Source organism: Puccinia triticina, chromosome 9A, assembly GCF_026914185.1.
Source record: "Puccinia triticina chromosome 9A, complete sequence".
NCBI classification, from domain to species: domain Eukaryota; kingdom Fungi; phylum Basidiomycota; class Pucciniomycetes; order Pucciniales; family Pucciniaceae; genus Puccinia; species Puccinia triticina.
In genome coordinates, this window is record NC_070566.1 from 886,079 (window position 1) to 906,959 (window position 20,881).

The window sequence follows — 20,881 nt, forward strand, 5'->3', positions numbered from 1 at the left end:
CAGAGCTTTATCCCAAATGCCACAAGCTTTAAGCTGTTTCATCCTTAAGTTGACTAAAAATGAACCCGGCCATTGGTTTGAACCATCATGCTTATTGGCGCAGGTACGCGAGCGGCCGGTTGGGAGTATTCTATGTTTACAAGAAGCGCACTGCCTATCCGCAGTTCGTAAATTATTAGTATATGCGATGTGATTCTTGGCCCTGTCCACATGTGTATAAGAAGACGTTTTTTGACAGTCTCGGGGACTGGATGAAAGATCCAGGCCATTGCCAAGATGTGTTTTGATCGGACAAGAACCATACCAAAGCTGCAACATCTCCACCGAGTCTGAAAGGCTTCCCAGTCTTACAATTAAACTCAGTCAGCCAAGTTTCAGCTCAAGGTGAGAGGAGTACTAGAGTCATGATGACCTCGGTCGTGACTGCATATAATGAGGGCAAGCTTGACGCAGGAAAAAGGGAATGGTCTATCCCCCAGTTGATTGGCTGTGGATTTATTATATCCATTGCTGTTGGTTCTAAAGATGGTGCCACAATTTTTAAAACTTTTTCTCTTAAGCCTACCGGCTCTGGTGGCAAGCCAGGCACCATCAACCCATGTCTCTGTGTCGTTTTCAACCTCTTCATCTTCTTCTGAAGCCCACAGCGATAGTGCTCAGGTGAAATTCAGCACTGACATCGCTAACAACACTACCGTGATTGCCAACAACACTACCACGATCGCCAACAACACTACCATGATCCCCGAGGTGGGAGGTGGCAATAGTACCCACAATACCACCTCAAGCTCGAAATCGGCGGGCGGGAGGAAGCTTGCTGGTTATTACCCCGTTTATAACTCTGACGGACAGCCGCTTTCCGAGCTTAGATATGGTCGGTGTTCAACTCGAACTGTTATTCCCCCGTATCCCACAAAGCCAGTTTACTGAGCGGCTTCGTCTGTTTCAACACATGCCCTTGTCACTCTTCTGGATGAATTTCTCTTGCAGACCTTTACGATGAGATAATATTCTTTGTAGCGACAACCAACGATAACTTTACACTTGGCACCTATCCTTTGGGCCAAAATGAATGGGACTCTTTGGCTTTCGAATTTGTCAAGAACTGTAAAAACAGTAAGCACTATATTTCTTCTTCAATCGACCCCCTTGAAGCTCGCAATTGTGCTCATCAACACGAGGGAAAAAAACTTTCTAGACTCGGTCACGCCTACCTATGCAGTTGGAGGCTGGGGAGGCTCCAGGTTAGTTATGCAGCGGATCGGAGGTTGTTTAAAGCCTCGATAGCTGGATTTCTCTCCGAGAATCAACACTTTTCGTGTCTATATTGAAATCTGCAATGGTTGCCGATTTGACGCGGAGCTGTCCAGCCAAATTAAATGTCAAATCAGTAGAAAACTACCAGGTTGTTTTTCTGACTTCACTTGTTCCAACAATCAACTTTCTATAGGTACTTCTCAGCTCTCGCAGCAACTGCAGAGAACCGGACAGCGTTCGCCGATTCAACCATTAGCTTTGCCAAGAAGTACGGCTTCGAAGGAATAGATTTTGATTGGGAATGTGAGCGCCGCTTTCCTATTTTTTTTCCTTTGATGGAGTCCAAGCTAGGCAGATGAATACTTCTGAATCTGTATCCTGCCGATTGATTGATCAATAGATGCTAGCATGTAGGTTTTCTGTCTAACCTCCCACTAAAGTGTAAAACTGTCAACTGACAATGTGTTAATCCTTGCGTATCATTATGCGCTATCAGTCAAGGAATTGGCTGTAACATCGTCAATGACGCAGATGTACAGAACCAGCAATTGCTTTTCAAGGTGCATGGGAATTCCGCCAAAGCCTAGAGCTAGGAATCCTACGGACATGTATTTCGTTTAATCTTTCTACCCTGCACAGGAAGTTAAAAGTAAATGGCCCGAAGGGAAGCTGTCTACAGCCCAGAGCATCGCGGGTATCAGGGACGCCAACTACCAAAAATTACCAGCCTCTAACGTCACTCTTATGGCTCAAGTTGTCGACGAAGTGTAAGCGTCAATATACTGATAGGAAGACCATTGATCCGCTTTTAAAGCACCTATCTCTGAAGCTGCTTGTGATTTCTCTACTCCTCCATTGGTCTCCGATTTTGACATCATAAAGGAGAATTATGGCCTACGACGGTAAGTTTTAAACCTCATTACAATTTTTCTTCCCAATTGATCCACTTCATGACGTAGAATTCATCATGTGTTATTTTCCTCTTCTTGTCCAGTTCACGGTAGCTTCACCAAAACCACTGGACCGAACGCGCCAATCAAGGCTGCATGTGCCGATCCTGAAAACCAGCTATCGGTTGAGACTGCCATTGAAATATATCTCAAGCAAGGCTTCAAGCCCGAGCAATTAACCCTGGGCATTCCAGGTTATGCAAAGTCTTGGACCTTGGCCAAGCCTGAGCTCACACCCAGAGTCGTGGGTAATTACACTAGTTATCACTACCAGAATTACACCGGTATTTGTAAGAATTTGAGATCAACAACTTTATTGCAGCTAATACCTAATGCTAATAGTAGTAGATAACTTCGGATATTCTAGACCTTACTACGACCCACTGAATAGACAAATATGATTGTAAAGGGAGAGAGAGATAACAACAAGCCTCCACTTGAGTTAAATCCAGGCTCCTCCTGAATCGTCTTTGTCTAAACGGGCGATGAATGGGATTCTAGAATCGTGCAGTCGGGCTGAGATCGACAGTGAATTAAGGGAAATGCGGATAGTCGGCGATTTTTCGGAGTTCTTCTCGAGTCTAGAGAATATTCACAAGCTCTGCGGACGTGGACTTCAAGGCTGAGCTCATTTTGCATATTGCTCCCCGCACATTCACTATGCATACATCTTCACCATTACTGACCCGGAGCACCTATTTGACAGTATTCCAGTGAGTAATCCAAGATTTTTCGAGCTGGTTCAGATTTAATTAATCTTAAGCTTTCTTCGGGGCAAACTGATAGGCTGGAGGCAGATACGATGACCAACCTGGTCTGGATGTTTGTGGTCAAAGAACTGGTCATGGTGGCTCCTGGCTTGTTAATGAATTAGTCTATGCCGGTTTCTTGAGTGAAGATGAAACTAGTGGTGGGAAAGGTTACAAGAGATACTACGACGATTGTTCCGGAGAGGTTGGTTGTAAAGGCTAAAGTGCTTAAAGTAAGACAAATGCAAATCCAAAAACACGTTTTCCGATGAATGTCTGTCCAAATTCTCTCTCTCCTCATCTTAGCCTTTCCTCGCTAGCGAAACCACTTTGATAACCTACGATGATACCGCAAGTACTGTGGCCAAAGTGGCATACGCCAATTCCAAAAACTTGGGAGGCGTGTTCTTGTAAGTACCTATCCAGTCATCATCAGAAAACTCCAACAGTAGCACGATTAAGATCCTCTAACCTGATACACTTTCATCAGCTTTGACACCATGGGGCCAAGGGACAAAACACTTGAGGCAGCCAAAACTGCTTTGCTCAACTAGAATCGCCATTAGGAGGCGCTCACAAATCTGTCAGCAAAGGCGGTCACGATGGTTTGTGACTCTGCTATCCGTAAATTTATATTGAGCTGTGTGTTTTATCATCTCATGTTTTCAAGTTTTTGTATGGATATCCTCGCATCTTTTTCTGTATCATACTCACTCATGACCCTCAACGCATTAAAAAAAATGCTAATCCCACAGAAGGCTATTTACCACATACCACTAAAAAACAGAAAAAAGTATCCACTGTTCCAATTGTATATAGCTTTGGTTTCGTTATATTTCTTGGGCTCTTGTTGTCTTTCTACTGGGAATGCTGGCTTGCAATAGATAAACAAAACCACACATGAAAAATGGTCAATTGAGGGCTACTGCCCACCTGTGGGGATTGAAGTGAATACCATATTAATTTCAGTTGAGATGGTCCTGGTTAATTTCAGACTTCGGAGTGCCAATGGAGAGTTGATTGGGTGACTTCCCATCGAGATTTGAGAGCCTCCCAGTAGTGATTTAGAGCCCAAAAAGCTAGATTTCGGGGGTCCCAGATCGCACGGGAAGTTCCATTAATGGACACTTCGTCGTCGGTCAGCCCGGGGGAGTGAGGGCCGGCCCCGGTGGTTCGATGCGGATTGGGAATATGTAATATGAATCCTCCGCCATCAACAACTTCAAACTTTTCCAAGGATGCTGCCATCAACCCAGTCTATCCGACTGATCGCGCTGCCTCTCTCGAAGCGTTCGAACTCGCTGATCTACTTCTATGCTCAGCAACTCCCTTCCCTCGACCAACAATCCGACCACAAAAGTCCAAGCAAAACAAGCCAATCTTCCCCCATATCACCCTCTGCTCTGATCAGGAAGCTGACAGATACCGGGACGAAGCAATGGAATAAATTGGCCGATTCAGCTCACGGCTCTTGGAAGTCGAAGATTTACGTACGTTGATTTCCTCTTGATTTTTTCTTTCTTTTTTTTCTGGATCAAACCAGTATGGTGTTGTTCACTTATTTCAATTCATGTTTGGTGAAAATCTGATGGATAGTATTCTGCTCGTTAATCTATAACCATCATGTCTGTTAGAACACGGGAGAACGTATGATGGACAAAATTCCCTTCGAAGAATGGGCTTTGAAATCAATCGATCCACCGCCCATCCCCAGTAAGATTCCTTCGCCTGAAACTGGATCGAAAGGGGAAGACGAACCCAGTCAAGTTGTGCGTGGCCCAGTCAGTATCTGGCTTCGAAAATTTGGAATTCAACTCATATGTGTTTTTTCCCCTAAAAAAAAACTCCATCTGAAGATTGAATTGCTGTATCCAGGGTCCTTGTGTGTAGAGCGAGAACTGATGAGTGGATTGCAGCGTACGATGGCCGAAAGTGAACCATATCACAGGAAATGGATGAAATTGAACATCGTCCTGTCTCCTCTTACTCTGCCGTGTGCTATTGTGCCTCTGATTCCCAACTTGCCATTTTTTTACATGATGTAAGTCGACGGATTTTAATGCCTTTTTTTGCAACGCGGTACTCAATCATTCCCCCATCGCGGGTTTCCTCTTTTGCTTCTCCTGTTTTTGGGGATCAGGTGGAGATCCTGGAGTCATTGGAGAGGTGAGCAGGACTGTTTGATTTGCTTATCAACATGCGACGTTTAAGTAGCCCTTATTTTTTCCTACATATTGATGACATGGATAAATGTTAAAACGTGTGATTCTAGCATACAAAGCATCTCGTTATCTACACCAAATGATTGGATCCGGACACGTGCGCCCGGTTTCATCAGCGATCCTAGACAGCCTTTACGCACACACCCAGACACGCGGAAAAGCAAACAATCGGGGGCGAAAACATGAAGAGAAGGATAACACTCCAGAAGAAGGAAAAGCCGAAAGTGAGATAATCCTATCGCAAGAAATGGTCTTCAAATTGCAGAAGCAACTCGACCTGCCTCCCGAAAGTACCACGGAAATCTTCCGAGGCATACATCAAGCTCAACAACGCTTAGAAAATCTATCCACTAATTCCACTCCCAATCCTTCTTCGAACCCAAATCAACCTTCACCATGAAGTTTAAATAGACCTCCAGAGATCCAATCTCCAGGACTGAACATCGCATTTGATTTTTCTGTTATATTTATCACTTGGATCATCTTTATTTACGTATACATATAGAGAGATTTCGGCTTGAATCAAAGACTAGAGACTGTCAACTTCCTTTTATTCTGAACAGTGCAACAAGAACTAGATTCCAGCTTTCACACGAGGTGAAAAAAGAAATATGTGCCACATCAACTCGGCCAGTCACACCTTGTCCATGTTGTTTGATTGATATTGGGATTGTACAGTTTGTTTTACTTGGATCTTCTGTTTGTTGCTCCATATCGATCACACGCGTGAGCTTCTGGACAAACTGGAAGATGTTGCATAATTTTTTACGTAATTCTAGCAATGAACTGAAGTCATGAGGAAACGGAGTCTGATGAGAAATGTGATGAGAACACATAGCCTAGAACTGGCACAACAGCCACCCGCCAACAACAGACACCAAATTTATCGGTTACCAAGTCGCTTTTTGTTGACTCTGTCCAAATTTTCCACTTACTGGACCAAATTTCTTTTTTGGTGAGCACTATTCTCGTACAAAAAGACGGTTTTTTTCCCCACTCATACCCAAAGATTTGTGCAGGTTTATTTATTTATTAGTAGGGCATTAGAATTACAAACGAAATGACAAGAAAGCTAGGGAGTTCAAATGTATTCTCTGCAGCACAAAAATCAAACTTCGAAGTTTATTGTAGGGGTGTAGATCGGGGTTAGAAATAAGACACGAGCTAGACGATGGAAGGTATGTCATTCTTGTAGAGCCAACAGTCCTTTCTTGCGCTCATTAATAACTTTTGGTATACCAGATTTGGCCTTTCTCTTATCATTATCATTATCAGATGATAGATTTTTGCGTTTCTTCGAATGAGCTTGTCGATTATCTTCTTTTTTAGCTCGTGCTTCAAGCATCTCCGTGCGTAGTTTTTGGGCATGATAGATCGGCTTAGGTAGATATCTCTGTCTGTATTGTGGTCGATGAAATTTAGAGGGCGTGGGAGAAATGTTAGCAGTGAATATTAGAAAGTTTCGGGATAGTCAAGTGAATGTGAATAACGTACCTCTCGATTTTAGAAACGGTGTCAATACTAGACCATTTCTGTCTGAGCTGATCCCGGTACTCCTTAGCGGCAAGTTCGCGGCCACTCTTGACGCCAATTGGTTCGGACGCGCCGGCCTTCCAAATCCGTACCGCTCCGTCATCACTACCACTGAGAACGTACTGACTATCACAACTGTAGAGAGAAGCAAAGATCCGTTGCATCCGCTTGGTGTGATAAACATCTGTCGAGCGCCCTTTTTTGTGAAGAGTCGTGTCTGAAGTCGACCATAGTCTCAAGGTTCTGTCGTACGAGCCTGACACAAATCCTCGGCCGGTTGGCGACCAGTCACACGCCATTACACTACGTTTCGTCACGATTGATCAAATTTACAAATTTCAACAGTGTCAATCCGGTGCCAATTCGCACGACTCGTTGGGCCCATGTTACCGGATGAAGACAACAAGCACAGGCAAACAAAGAAAACTTACGGTCCAACATGGTCTTTAAAGACCTGAGTCGCAGAACCCATGTATCGGATGTCAAACGTATACAGCTGGTGATCTTCGCCACCAGCCAACAAAGTCGACGGTTGCTGAGGGTTGAACTTGAGACAATTAATTCGCATCTTCATGATCAGTTGGCCCAGTGATTTGCTTGACCTTAGGTCGTAGAGGGTGATTGCGCGATTCGAGGAGGAGCCCGAGGAGGCCAACACGCTCGTCTCCGAGGGTGAAAATGTTACACATCTATCAACCAATCGACAGTCAACAAATTGGCTAATCCTCGGACGGAAGAAAAAGCAACCCCGAAGCAAATGGGGGAACATCGTGAGCACTTGGAAACTTACGCAATTTGTTCTCCTGAGTAGTTGTCACTGGACTTGGCTGTGCTTCCCTCGGCCCGAGAAGAATTCCAGGATACATCTGCGAGTGGCGAGGATCTGTAAATCAAAGAGAAAGGATCTTATGAGACAATGGTGAAGGGCAAGGGCCAACGGATTGCATACTTTGTGACATCCCAAAGCTGAATCCTATCGCTGGCGGTAACAAATTGAGGTAGATGGCGATGGTGATCAATCGAGTTAAATCCGTGCTTTCCTTGATAAGTCATCACCAGCCGGTCCTGCTCGGATTCAAAATTGGCGCCTGGTCCAATATCCCACATCTTGACGACCTTATCGATCCCACAGGTTAACAGTTTCTTACTCCCCAACCTGCTCGTGCGCTCTTCCGCGTCATGGAGTTCTTCATTCTCCTTCAAATCTGCTAGAATGTCTTCATCGATTCCTTCCTCTTCGTCCAATAAACCGGTAGAGTCGAGTAATGAGAGACGCTTTGAGGATGACGCTTTAGGTTGGTCGTAGGTCTTGGAGCGACCTTCCCCGATGTACCGGTTAGGGAGAAAGGTGAGACCGGTGACCTTGCCTTTATGCGCGTCTTTCAAGCTGATGGTCGAGATCCGATTGGCGAGATCCCAGACCCTGACGTCCCCATCTCCTGAGCCCGAAGCGACCTGGGTCAACTTGAGCGGATCCTTGGCCATCGTGTATACGCTGTCTCGATGGCCGTCCAGTTGTCCGACGAAGGGCTTTGCAAACATCCTGTTCAGCTTTGTCGCTGTGACTGCCCGAGTGTACTCTCGTGCACGTGAATGAGGGTGGAGGGTCGGGTCTAGATTCTTGTGGATCGGCGCTGGTGCCCCATGGGCAATCGGCAGGAAGTTATCCAGCGAGCGCGATAGTACTTTAACCTTCTGTTGACCACAGCCGTATAAAAAAGACAAGCTTCAGTTTGACCATTCTCAACTGCTGGTTTTTGTTACCACCCACCATATTCGGTTTCTTTCGGTCGGTCGATAGGAGTGTGTGTTGTCGACTTTCTTGCAGAGCCGGTGCATCAGAAAAGTGGCAAAGTGCATACATATTCAATTTGCCGGGAGCCCTTCCATCCTGCGCTGGTTAAGCCTCCCTTCAGCTGACTCTCAACGATGGGGGGTCCTTTGGCAGTAAAGTAACAATCCACCTTGTTTCTTGTTACTTCCCCCTTTAAGTTGTTGGGGTGCATCCCCATTGTTGCAATGCTGGGTACCTCAACTGCACTGCCCCCTCATTTCTCGGAGGGTCTGAACTGTTTTCAAACTAGTTCACGCGAGAGCGGGTGCACAAACACAGCCATAGTGCCCTGCATCCGATGCTAAGCAAATAAATAAATATTTAAATATCTGTTTTAGGGCTTCAGCTACCAGCTGAGGTTAGGTGAATCGGAACACGTCGGAAGCGCGGAAGTTGATCACAAGCTTAAAACCTACAATAATAACCCATGATCGCGGGATATGGAAATAGTGTGGGCAAGATATTTAGTATAGCAGTAACAGGGCACAGGTCCTTCCCGCACCCAGTCACTCTCTTTTTCTCACTGCATGCTTAGATAGACCCTATTTTCTGCTCAGCGTTTCAGGCATGAACCCATATTTGCGCCTGGTAAGCTCACCATGCACTGCTGTCTATCGCGATTACGACTTCCATAGTGCAATCTGCTAGCTGGAATATGTAGCTGTCCATTTGCGGTGCGATGTGCGTGCTTCCAATTTGAATTTGATGACCTACCTAAATATGTTGAGTGGTCTCCGACCGTCGAGAGTGCTGTCTGGCGAGCTGAGGGCGGAACGAGTTCAGAAGAAGAGTGAAAAAGGACAGGTTCAAAATGAGTGATACTTGCAAGTATGTCACCAATTTGCGCATTGCGAGGCCCGAACACTTCGCTCTCCCCGGAAGACATTCCCGCCCGCCGGGAACTCCCAGATTTCTAATGTGCTGATTGAATATCCTGTTGTCAAACCTTCAAGTTTTCAACTGGCTTCCCCCCATCTTCATCCAATTGGTACATCCAGACATCGTATTCATGGTGCATGCATCCTCATGTACCCCATCTCGAAGAATTGACAGGCTGATTGAGTCTTGACCTGCTGACTAGTCACCGGCGAGCCGTACGTAACGATTGTTGATACTTGATACAGCATAGCGTTGCACATCGTTGGACATTCTTAGCGTGTTTATGTAATGCATACCCCGGAATTTTACGTCCCCAGCCTTCCCCAGCCTATCTTCACCGTTTTCAACTTGCCCTTATGTATGAATCTGGGGTCAAGAAGTTTAACCCTATCATTTCTATAAAGCTGCCGTCACGGTCCAGCGTGATTCACCAGCACATGACGGCATACTTTCCGAGAAACTCAGAGCTTGATTCTTCAGGTAAGCAGCATCTACCAGCATTTTTCCTGATTTTTGGCCCAGGACAGCATGCATAGCCCCTGCTAGAACTATCCTCCCTAGCATTTCCTGACATTGATATGTTTACTTTCTACCCTCCGGTTACGGAAGTGCACAACCAAACTCGAGCCAAGACAGAATTCTAAAGCCCGACGGAGCCGAGTTTGCCTGAAAACGTACGTATAAAAAGGCTACCTACGCAGGGGCTCTAAAGAAATTTCCCAAATCTTTCACGAATTCGCAGACTTCTTCGCCTATTGCTGTTGCTGAATACCGCCCATCCCATCTTGATCTACCTGACTAAATAGCTAAGCAGGAAACTTTTCACTGTAAATCTCAGCAGTGACCTACTCATAGGTTTACTCGAAGTTGAACCCACGCCCACGCTAACCATCCAAATCGACCTAGCTGTTGGAAAAATAAATGGATATGTCTTTGTTTGCCAACACAGCTGTCGCTTCGCCATCGAAGATAGTCGACAATCAAGTCACACTACACCGACTGATCGCGAAAGTTAAAGAAGAAGTTTTTAGACACTTAGAGCCGGAAGATCATAAATACTTGCTTCAATCCTCGAGGTTATTGTCGTTGAGGGATTCGAATCCATCGAAATGTACCGGAGAATCAACCGTCTTGTTCAACGACCTGTCTGTTCCAAGATGTTGGAGAGCTCGGGCGGGCATTTACCGAGCAGAATCTCTGATGACGCTCGGCTTTGTCGAATTCGCTAAAGAACAATTGATTCTTGCCGGTAGAATACTCGAAACCGACGATCATCTCCAACCCATCGACCTGATCGATCGTAATCGCCACGAGATCTTGGAGGGCCTTGTTGCATGGAATATTGCGCTGGGAAAAATTAGTTCAGTTCTTTCGAGATATCTTCGTTTTTCGTGATCTTTTGTTGGAGTGTCCGTCCTCTTATTCCGCCTACACCCCTAAGAGAAGAATGCCATTCTGATGCTATGTTTCTCTCCAAAAACCTAAAAAAAAAATGCCCATTACACACTTCCATCGATTTCCTACCTACCGAATCAAACGAACAAAACGCAGATTGGGGAATAGTAGATTCTGAACGTGTCTTCAACTTTTCTATCGCTGAAAAGAAGACTAAAGATGGAAGCATGATCACTACTTCTGGAAAATTATTCTCGGCTGGATACCCGTCTTCTTCCTCCCTCTCAGCCTTAGATTTAAAGTACTGTTGACCCCCCCTTAAGAGAAGAAAACAGCGCTTCCAAATAAAAATCAAAGTATAATCCCATAATTACGTACAAAGATACAAAAAAAGCGAAGCGTTTGTATGATAGCTGCTTGATCTCACAGTTTCCGTTTTAATTTATAAGTGAAAAAAGAGACCTTATTTTATTGTTTGGGCTGAATGATCTTTTGTGCTTGCGTTCAATCTAGTTATCTGTAAATTTGAATAAACACGTAAATATGTAGTGTGATGAGGCTTTCAAGTTTTTGAAAGTAAATTAGAAACCCAAACATATTATGTTCTTCTGAAGTTCAACACCTTTTCCTGAAACTACGCTGAGAGTGCATTACCAAGAGACACCTTTTTTGTTTGTCTTGTGCACGCACTCCAATTCACGCTGGGAAACTTCTAGTAGCTTCCCGCGAGAGGAGTTGTCTTTTTTCACAAAAACGTACAATCACCAACTTAGAAAATGACCTACGCCGTTCCTATCCTGATTCACTGGTCTTTCACATGTGTGCAAATGTTTTTCTTGGCTTGTTTTGTCCAGCTTGGAGGACACCTGAATAAACCAGCTTGTAAAAAAAAGCTGTTGAACCATGCGTAGAGTTTGACTTCTGCATTCGAGTTTGCGATTGGACTTCCCTTCACCCAGACAGCAGAGATTTTAATGTTGACCAGACCTCTCCAAGGGGTTACTGTTGGGAAATATTGTTTTTGTGCTAACATGTTGGCAACTTGGTGTGAAATTCTACAGATAAGAAGATGTTGAATTTTAAATCACTGTCTTTTATATTGTCAAGGACTAGGGATCATTTTTTTGGAGCTTTTGTGATCTTTATGAGCTGCTCTGACAAGGAGGGAACCATCACAAAGTAATTTTCATCCTCCTGGGTTTACTAATAGTAATATAGGTTGTGAGTGTAGATGTCGGATTCTAGAACCCTGGATAAAAGTGGGGTGACGGGTCTCAACAAAGTGAACGGCTTCTGCAAGGTGATTTCTTGGAGGGTGAATGGGGATTTTTATGCCTTACCCTATCACTACAATTTTATTGATCTTTTCGCCTAACTATTCGGAATCAAGCTGAAAGAGAAAACAGAGCAAGGCTTTGTTTATGCATGTAGGTTCGGAGTTTTGCGAGGATATTGAATTGGTGAAGCAGGTCAGCACCTGTCAGCACGGAGCGAACCGAACGCACCAGCCAGATCTTCAGCTAAAATCCCCCAAAATGTCCCAGCGCGGTGAACCGTCATCGGTACTGATAGAGATCCTGCTTCCTGAGAAGAACTTTACAGCCTATTTGCTGGATCCTTTCGTACCTCTGCTACGCGGTTTTGATCAGAGTACTCGAGTCACTGTTTCGCGCCCCCCTTCGGAACCTCACATCTGCACTCCGACCAGTTTTAAAGCCCCCTGCAGTACACCTAAACATAGTGGAAATATCCGACCTGGCAAAAGGCAGCGGCGCAACATTGAACCCTCACCAGCATTGGAGCCTTTATGCCAACCTTCGTCCGGTGAGACAAGTCAAAGTCACCCACTGAACGGCTTTCAGCTCGAAGCTGCTCACCATGCGAATATCAAGGGAGACATCCAACACGCTGTTGATGCTATTAGAGAGCGATGGATCAATGAATGTAACCAGAATGGCCATTCTGAATGGTGGTCAGATCCACATCCCTTGCGTCACCCAGCTATCGCTCGGCTCGAATGGCAATCATCCTCGGACTTCAAGTGTTCAGATTTCTGGTCAGACTTGACTCGCGACTCATTCCAAGTTCGCAACACTCAGTTTGACTCAGACCAATTGTCAATACGCGTCTCTGATTGTAAGCAGCATATATACAGTATCAAATAATTAGCATCTGCCGTCCATCTCACCTGACTCTCTATCTAAACAGATGGAATTACATGTACAAACCCATCCACCACTGCGATTGGACAAGCATTCCTGCCAGACAAGAAATGCTCGATTACCCTTCCGAAGAGGTCAGGTTTTAGCTTAGCGACGATGGAGAACTTCAAAAGCGAAGTGCTTGGATTAAACCATTCTTCAGGTTGGGATGCGGTGGTGATTGAGTGTGTTATAATAACTTCTATCTCGATGGATAAAATGGCAAAAATATCTAATGCTCCCGTTCCTTCCAATGAATTTACGGAAACATCGAGTCCACCCTGGCAAAATAAATCGGCCACTCGTGGCGGAAAGTATAGAACCGTAGAGCTTTACGATCTTTTCAAGATGGATCTTCCAGGAATCCTAGGTGATAATGGGGGTAAAAGAGCATTGATTGCTGTCTGGGTGACCAATCGGCCTAAGGTAATGAAGGTGTTTTGGAGAACATACCGGGGTTTACAGCCAAACGCCGCTATTCTTTTTGACGATTTCGTTGAAACTGTAAAACGAGAAAAACTGACAGGTTTCTAATCTCAAATCCTAATGTTAGTATCGACGCTTTTTAAAGAGTAAATTCCTGCCGGATTGTCATGTTCAGGGGCCATATTCTGAATGGTATTGGATCAAGATCACAGCATCACCGACCAGCGATGACAAGCCAATTTTACACCAAGGTGGAAAGCCTTTATTTGACTTGGCAAGTAACTCCCCTCGCAGGTGTTACGAAGGTGAAGCTAAAATATGCACATGTCTTTCTTGGGTTTATCTCACAATCCTCATTGACGATGGCTTCTTTGTTTCTTCTAGGCTTAGTTCTTGGCTGGTACCTTCCCCCGTCGCTTAGGTCTGAACCAAGGTCGACTGAATTGCCTTCCAAGATATTCCTTTCGGTCCCATTGGGTCATTCACGGAAACCTAACATTATCGGTAAGTAAATGAAGATAAAGCGCTTTGCGGAAAGCAATTCTTTCTCGTCATGATTATATGTATTACCACCACCTCTGTTGCCTCAGGATTCAATTTGTTCACTGATTTTAATTACTTCCCCAAAAATTGATTACAGATTTACTCGCGCCACATTTACCCTCGGACCCCAGCGTACTTGAACTTTTTTCACGCTCTGTCAGCGGATTGGCAAGTTTTGGCAACCAACTGGAAACCGATTCTGTCCGTCCCATGAAAGGTATATGGCATAGCGTTGGAGATGAATCTCCGAGATTTATGGCAACCCCTTGGGTAGACTCATATAAAAAGAATCAAAGTCCTTCGGATCCTTAAAACCACTCGACTATCACCTTTGTTGATGTAAACTGCAACATTACATCAAGTTTCCATTAAATAACCAAGCAATTCTAGAGAGTTATCAACTGTCAGCTTATAGGCCACACAACCATATTTGGCAGCGGCTCCTGAGTAAAAGATGCTTGCTATTTGGTCTCACTTCTTGGAATCACATAAACACATATCGGCCAGTGAGATGCCCAATCAGCAATGGCACTAACTGTTTCCCCAGAGGACCCTGGAAACCCCCTATAAATGGGGGTAATGTAAAATCCGGAATTTCGCCAAAATTCATGCATTTTTTGACTCAATTCATACGTGTTTCATGGCTACACTCAGGGGATTTTCCAGTTTTTCATACATTTTTAATACCTACCAATCATTGCTGCCAAGGGGGGGGGGGGGCAAAAAAAGAGAAAAAACAAAACTTGGGGGCACCGAGGTCACAGGTGGGGTACCAAAAGTAAGGGTCTGTGCTACAAAGCCTTCAATTTTGCAGAATTCCCCAATTTCTTGTCCTCTACAAAAAAAATTGAAAACAATGGGAGGGTTCAAACTGTTGAAATTCTTCACTTTTGGGCACCTGGCACCTGTGTGGGTGTGTGGCGGGTGCAAGGGGTACCTGCCAAGTGGTGCAGGGTACCCCCCAACAGGTACCAAATGTTCATCTCTACACTATTTTCCTAGGAGTGTGCCACTCAATAAAACAAACAGGAAAACCATCAGCCAAACCTCTGCATCCTGAAAAGCCCCACTTCAGATCCGCAGGTTTCGGAACCTCGGGTCTCAGATATCTGGCTTGATCCGGGGTCCCTCGACAGATATCCCGGATTATATACCGGATATCCCACGCGGGCTACTGGCTAGGGTTGAAGTGACCTCTCCATTCTCCTTTCTCCTGGCCGCCATCCCTTGACACACATTGATGCTAAATCGGTGCAAACGATGCGAGTTGGAAGTCAAGAGTCAAGGGATGGCCACCAGGAGAAGGGAGAAGTGAGGGATTGCACTGATCGCTCATGAAATTCTCCTTGGGTGTACCAACGGAACAACTATCAGGTGTACTAACGGAGCAGCTATCACTATGCAGGGTGTCTCTTGGCGAGTCTTCCCGTTCCGTTGAGCAACGTCTAAAGTCAGGCTTATCAAGCAACTGGGGTGTTTTAAATAAGAGGGGTGCCGGAGTGTCTGTTTTAAAAGGCCCACCCCACCAGCCGTGTTCTTCGGCTCATCTGATCAATTGCGACCATTCACGACCTTCTCAACCAATTCCAAGAATAACAATAATATTCATCATGTTCCTTTCAACTACCCCAATGGTGATGACCACCTTACTTCTCAATAATATGGTTAGTCACCAATTCTTCACTCTCGATCTTCCAGCCAGCACCTCTTCGTCCTTGCCATTTCCCTTTTGTTTCTACTGATCATCTGATACCAATTTCCCAACTATGTCCAGTATCTCACTTCCATCCTGGGTGCGGCCCCGCCCCCCGGCTTCGCGCACAACGTGGCCACCCAAGCAGCCCCGGATTCGTCGCAACCCAATATGCCAGTTCCTGCGGTTATGAACTCCACTGATATGCCGATGAATACCACTGAAATGGCGGGGAATTCCACCGATCCAGCCCAGTTGAATGCGGGCGGTTTCTTGCCTGGGTTCCCGCTCATCCCCAGCATTTTCCCCAAACCATCACCCCGTCCGAGCATTTTCCCCAAACCATCGCCCGGTCCCGGCATTTCCCCCAAGCCATCCCCTGGTGGCAGTGGATCACCCGGTGGCAGTGGATCGCCTGGCGGTAGTGGATTACCCGGCGGTAGTGGATTGCCCAGTGGCAGTGGAACTTCACCCAGCGGCAGTGGATCACCCTTTGGCAGCGGAACTTCTCCCGGTGGCAGCGGATCACCCGGCGGCAGTGGATCACCCGGTGGCAGTGGATCACCCTATGTCGGTGGCACCTCCCCCGGAGGCAGCGGAATTTCCCCCGGTGGCAATGCACCTTCAACCGGCGGTAGTCGACCTTCACCCGGCGGCTCATCACCCGGCAGCAGTGGCACTTTCCCCGGCAGCAGTGGCCCTTCAACTGGTGGTAGTGGCACTTCACCCGGTGGTAATGGCTCAACTGGATACCCGCCGAAGTTCCCAAATCCCTTCCCCAACCTCCCAACCCCCTTACCAGGCGTTACGCCCGCGGTCAACCAAAGCTGTGTGGCTGGGATCAAGAACCGCATCATTGCTTCCCAAGAATCCGAAGGACAGCCTATGCCCCGGGAGAGGGCCTCTTGCTTCACACCCTACACCAACGTTCCGGAGGGGGAGAGTTTGGTCGTGGCCTCGGTCGATGCGGCCACCAATGTCACTGCTAGCCTTTCTCAGCTGGTCCAAGATGTCTCCGGCAAGAGGATTACGGCTGCCATCCCGATCATCATTTCCGATTTGAGGACCCTGACTGCCGTCGTAGCGACCGGAGTAGCGCACATCGCGGTTAGTATTCCAGTTGATTCTAGCAACATTTACCAGACACTTATATAACGCGTCCGTTTGTTTGAATTTGTCATCCTACTGCGATCACGACACTCAGCTTGCCACCGCTAAAGGCGTTTTCACCTCATCAAGTCTTGTTTACGTGTTACAAGGAGTAAGTGGCCAAGAAACCCGTTCAGACTTAGCCCCATGGAGCTTACGCGCCGTTCATCCTGTCCTTAAAATTCCTCAGTTCGTCACGGCGGGCCAAAGCGTTACCGATGCTTTGATTGGTCAAAAAGGCTTCTTCGCCCAATTCCAAGCGCTTACGCCTATCCGAAACACCCTCTTGTCTTTGAAATCCGTCGTCGATGTGAGTAGTTTCCAAAGCCAATCAACTATTGATTTCATACCCCCCCCGCGTTGTCAGACTGCTGACCCTGACCTCCGCTCATTCCTACAGAGATTCGTTCTGCTCCTTATTCACATGATTCCTACAAACAAATTCGCTCTGGCCGCCGATTTGCACCAGCAAATGAGCAACTCGATGGACAACGCCATCAACACTTTTGTCGAAAGTGATTAAATAGACCAACTTCGAAGATTTTACCGTCTCCTGCCTTGTGTTATTATACTCTTTCAAGCTCAAAACTTAACTCATCCCCTGCCCCAATGCGCCCAATCCATTGTGTTCCTGAACCAGCACTACTTTGGAAAGTTGGATTGTCCTAGCCCCCTGAGTATGTGTCTAAGGCTGACTGCCGAAGTATTTTTTTTATCCAATTATGGCCGTGTCTCATATCAACCAAATCTGATAACATCCTCAGTGTAACCAATTTTTCCGCTGCGCCTCCTGCGTCCAACTACATTTCCCACATCTATGTTTGCCAACAACTTACTTCCAAAGAAAGAAGATGTTCTGATTGCTCAGGAAACAGCTTGACAGTATCCTTGATAGATGCTTAAAATCGGTTATATATTTTTTTGCAAAATTCCATCGTGAATCCGACACATTGAGGCCTGCGGCATGGCAGTCAGCCTCCCGCTCTGCGCGGCATGCGCCTGGCGCAAGGGGCGCCCCTACTTGGTGCATGGCCTTCCCGGCATAGCCGATCGGGATATGAGCCCGGCGGCTGCACATCCCGCCCACTGACGACGACGATGATAGTGTCGAGGAGAGCACCAACGAGATCCTCCCTCAACACCCTCCGCAATCTCCGCCGGGCCTACTACCTCCGCGCAAGCGAAGACGGAGCCAACCTCAAACCCTCGGCTGATAAACTTCAACGGGTAAGCATCAGCTATCCATCTAGGCGAGGAAGCAAATAGCTGAAGTACTTCAAGACAAATCCACCGTACAAAAACCCAATCATCAGGAACTTATCCTTTCAGTCCTAGAAGCCCACCCCTCCGCTCGAGACTCCAGGCTATACCTCAAATCATTTGCTCCCACATCGAAGAAGATAGCCAAAACCCCATCCGCTTCAAACCCCAAGTCCCCAAGTCATGACACCTTCAATCCTGGATTCCCTACCGGCGAAGCTATGCCTACCACCGCCACCCTAGCCGCTTCAAGCTCATCATCCACCTTCGTCCAACCCACCCAATCAAACACCAGCCGCAAGACTCAAAACCGCGACCTGACCCAGCTGATTCTATCCACACCCAATCACCACACCGGCCTCATCAAGATCCAAGGCCCGTTTACCGATCGACAGCTACAGAGCATCGTGGATGGAGTCATCTATCTCAAAACACTCGGTCTCATGTCCATCATCGTCTTAGACGATGAAGCCTGGCATTACCCTTCATACACCAGTCTGACTGCCAAATCCAAGCCACCTGCCATCCTTCATTCGATCAACCCATCCGAAAACCGTCGCCAGGCTATCGGGCGCGAGACCGCCAGATTGTCAGCAATGCTCGAGAGTCGGGGTGGTCAAAGTCGGCCGATCTACGAGGGTGTTTTGAGACTGACGGACGATCGTAATCAGGATGGCGATGGCCTCGACCTGCACATTGACAATCTGGACGTACTCAAATCAGCTATCAAAAATCGGGAAATCCCAATCATCCCGCCCATTGCCATCAATTCGTCTTGCGCAACCATATGTATCTCGGCCGATGAAGTCGTCAAGTCTCTGGCCAAGGGTCTTGCGGCAGTTGGTAGAAGTCCTGATACCCTCAATCACTCAATCGATCCGCTCACTGCATATCACGGCCAATCTGCCTCCGTCCGATCAGAGACCGAGCAACAAGATATCAACCCGGTGGACACAGACCGGCTTGCAGAAGAGGAAGAAGATGAACTTGACTTGACTCCTCTCAGACTGATGATCATCAATCAAGAGGGTGGGATCCCCTCTCCAGCTCGAAACGGACATCCACATCTGTCGATCAACCTTGCCTCAGAATACGAATTCATCAACGAAACATTCCGCTGGGCCGATTCTCATCCGACCTCCCTCGCGAACCTTTCGATGGCCAAATCCTGTCTCAAGTATCTACCCAACGAGAGCAGCGCAATCATCGTCTCTCATCGCTCACCCAAAAGCTTGATCGCCAATCTGATCACCAACAAACCCGCCCACTCCCCCAGCCTCAAGCACTCCATCCTCCTCAACCATGCACGAGATATCGGACTGGCTACACCCACGCTGATCCGCAAGGGACTGCCGATCAAAGTCATCAGAGGCGTCGACAATCTCGATCTATCCAAACTCAAAGATCTCTTGGAAAAATCATTCAAGAAAACGTTGGACCATCAGCGGTACTTCGAGCGGCTCAAAACTTCGCTAAGGTTTGTGATTCTTGCGGGCGACTACCAGGCCGCGGCGATCGTGACAGATGAGCGGGAGAAGGGATGCTCGACGGAAGATTCAGAGGGAACGCCGGAGCCGATTGTATATCTGGACAAATTTGCGGTCCTGCCATCCTTACAAGGCGAAGGGATTGTTGACTTCTTGTGGGGGGCGTTGAGAGATGAATCGTTCGGGCTGGGCAACCTAGATGCGTTGAACAACAACGGCGGGCTGAGCGGGTTAGGCGAGCCGGTGGACCTCGTCTGGCGGTCACGGACGGACAACCCCGTGAACCGGTGGTACTTCGAACGCTCGAACGGGTTCATCAAGCTCCCCCCTCTCCCAGCTCCAACTCCGACTCCAAATTCGTCCGCCAAAAGACCCAACTTCAGCCTGTTTTGGTGTGCCGCCGATCACCCGGCTCCTCTTGACATCAAGCACAACCATTCTGCTCCCAACACTTCTCGAGATCCTTCTTCGTCCCCTCTCATCGACATCCTGCGATCCACTAAACTTCAGACTTGGTGTCGCGTTATCAACCAGATTCCTAGCTGCTGGACGTCTTGACCCCCTCTTTCAATTCCCATCGCATCTCCCTTTCTTCTTCTTTAACTCCTTGGGCATCAAACAGCTTCGGCTATTTTCTTCTTGTTCATTTACCCTGGTGTATTCTAAATATCCATCCAAAAATAACGGAATACTCACATAATGCAGAATTAAAAGCTAACATTCAGGGACCAAGAAAAGCATCTCCCCATTTATTTTTATGTATCACATAGGTCTCTCTTTTTCTCGCACGTTACTATACCCTTTCTTCACTTCGGCCCTATCCTAACTTGTATAATACCTAGTTCGCTTTGTCTTCTGCAGGATAATGAACCACACAAATTAGCCAAAACACGCCAAGATTGCACATCTCATCGAAGTAACATAGTATGTGTGTTTTGATCGCATGATGTCAATGCAGAAGTGTTTCCTTTCTCCATTGGGGGTCTCGTGACACGCGCGCGCTGGTTGGTTGCGCCCGGCGTTGCTCATGGTGAATGCATTTCTCCGAGAATGTAGCTGAATGCATAACGTGGGCGGGACCCACAAGTTGGCCGGGAATCAGAGGGGGTCGGAATGAACCCGAGACAGGTCCCGCATCTCGCAGCAATCCTGACCCACATGCTGGCCGCGAGGCTGCGCCTGCCTGGAGGGTATATAAGGCGGCCCTCTCCCGCACCTAACTGCTCTCCTCATGACCAAAGTGAGTACCATCTCCCCCCCCAACCTGCACTCGCCAACGAACGCCAACTAACCACCACTCTCC

The 20,881-nt window shown here is 46.9% G+C and overlaps 7 protein-coding genes across 7 annotated transcripts; 6 read left to right on the forward strand and 1 right to left on the reverse strand.

Annotated features, from left to right (window-relative positions):
• Positions 1 to 525: 525 nt before the first annotated feature.
• Positions 526 to 3,510, forward strand: PtA15_9A87 (uncharacterized protein; the record flags this gene model as incomplete). Its single annotated transcript, XM_053172965.1, has 12 exons — positions 526 to 874; positions 991 to 1,116; positions 1,199 to 1,244; positions 1,451 to 1,560; positions 1,658 to 1,667; positions 1,754 to 1,817; positions 1,897 to 2,024; positions 2,140 to 2,159; positions 2,252 to 2,451; positions 2,994 to 3,161; positions 3,263 to 3,366; positions 3,447 to 3,510. The coding sequence occupies 12 exons, from the start codon at positions 526 to 528 to the stop codon at positions 3,508 to 3,510; spliced, it is 1,389 nt and encodes a 462-aa protein (XP_053023518.1).
• Positions 3,511 to 4,194: 684 nt separating this feature from the next.
• On the forward strand, positions 4,195 to 5,578 carry PtA15_9A88 (uncharacterized protein; the record flags this gene model as incomplete). Its single annotated transcript, XM_053172966.1, has 5 exons — positions 4,195 to 4,446; positions 4,591 to 4,725; positions 4,813 to 4,997; positions 5,097 to 5,122; positions 5,229 to 5,578. 5 exons carry the CDS (start codon positions 4,195 to 4,197, stop codon positions 5,576 to 5,578), a joined length of 948 nt encoding a protein of 315 aa, XP_053023519.1.
• Positions 5,579 to 6,361: 783 nt separating this feature from the next.
• Positions 6,362 to 8,575, reverse strand: PtA15_9A89 (uncharacterized protein; the record flags this gene model as incomplete). Its single annotated transcript, XM_053172967.1, has 6 exons — positions 6,362 to 6,575; positions 6,673 to 7,014; positions 7,143 to 7,400; positions 7,502 to 7,594; positions 7,661 to 8,406; positions 8,483 to 8,575. The coding sequence occupies 6 exons, from the start codon at positions 8,573 to 8,575 to the stop codon at positions 6,362 to 6,364; spliced, it is 1,746 nt and encodes a 581-aa protein (XP_053023520.1).
• A 1,770-nt stretch (positions 8,576 to 10,345) lies between these two features.
• Positions 10,346 to 11,130, forward strand: PtA15_9A90 (uncharacterized protein; the record flags this gene model as incomplete). Its single annotated transcript, XM_053172969.1, has 2 exons — positions 10,346 to 10,784; positions 10,976 to 11,130. The coding sequence occupies 2 exons, from the start codon at positions 10,346 to 10,348 to the stop codon at positions 11,128 to 11,130; spliced, it is 594 nt and encodes a 197-aa protein (XP_053023521.1).
• Positions 11,131 to 12,354: 1,224 nt separating this feature from the next.
• On the forward strand, positions 12,355 to 14,301 carry PtA15_9A91 (uncharacterized protein; the record flags this gene model as incomplete). The annotated part of the gene is made up of 6 exons (XM_053172970.1): positions 12,355 to 12,955; positions 13,028 to 13,205; positions 13,296 to 13,446; positions 13,574 to 13,751; positions 13,831 to 13,950; positions 14,087 to 14,301. 6 exons carry the CDS (start codon positions 12,355 to 12,357, stop codon positions 14,299 to 14,301), a joined length of 1,443 nt encoding a protein of 480 aa, XP_053023522.1.
• A 1,298-nt stretch (positions 14,302 to 15,599) lies between these two features.
• PtA15_9A92 (uncharacterized protein) lies at positions 15,600 to 17,354 on the forward strand (the record flags this gene model as incomplete). The annotated part of the gene is made up of 5 exons (XM_053172971.1): positions 15,600 to 15,653; positions 15,764 to 16,789; positions 16,887 to 16,943; positions 17,022 to 17,141; positions 17,232 to 17,354. The coding sequence occupies 5 exons, from the start codon at positions 15,600 to 15,602 to the stop codon at positions 17,352 to 17,354; spliced, it is 1,380 nt and encodes a 459-aa protein (XP_053023523.1).
• Positions 17,355 to 17,929: 575 nt separating this feature from the next.
• Positions 17,930 to 20,136, forward strand: PtA15_9A93 (uncharacterized protein; the record flags this gene model as incomplete). Its single annotated transcript, XM_053172972.1, has 2 exons — positions 17,930 to 18,058; positions 18,145 to 20,136. The coding sequence occupies 2 exons, from the start codon at positions 17,930 to 17,932 to the stop codon at positions 20,134 to 20,136; spliced, it is 2,121 nt and encodes a 706-aa protein (XP_053023524.1).
• Positions 20,137 to 20,881: the final 745 nt, after the last annotated feature.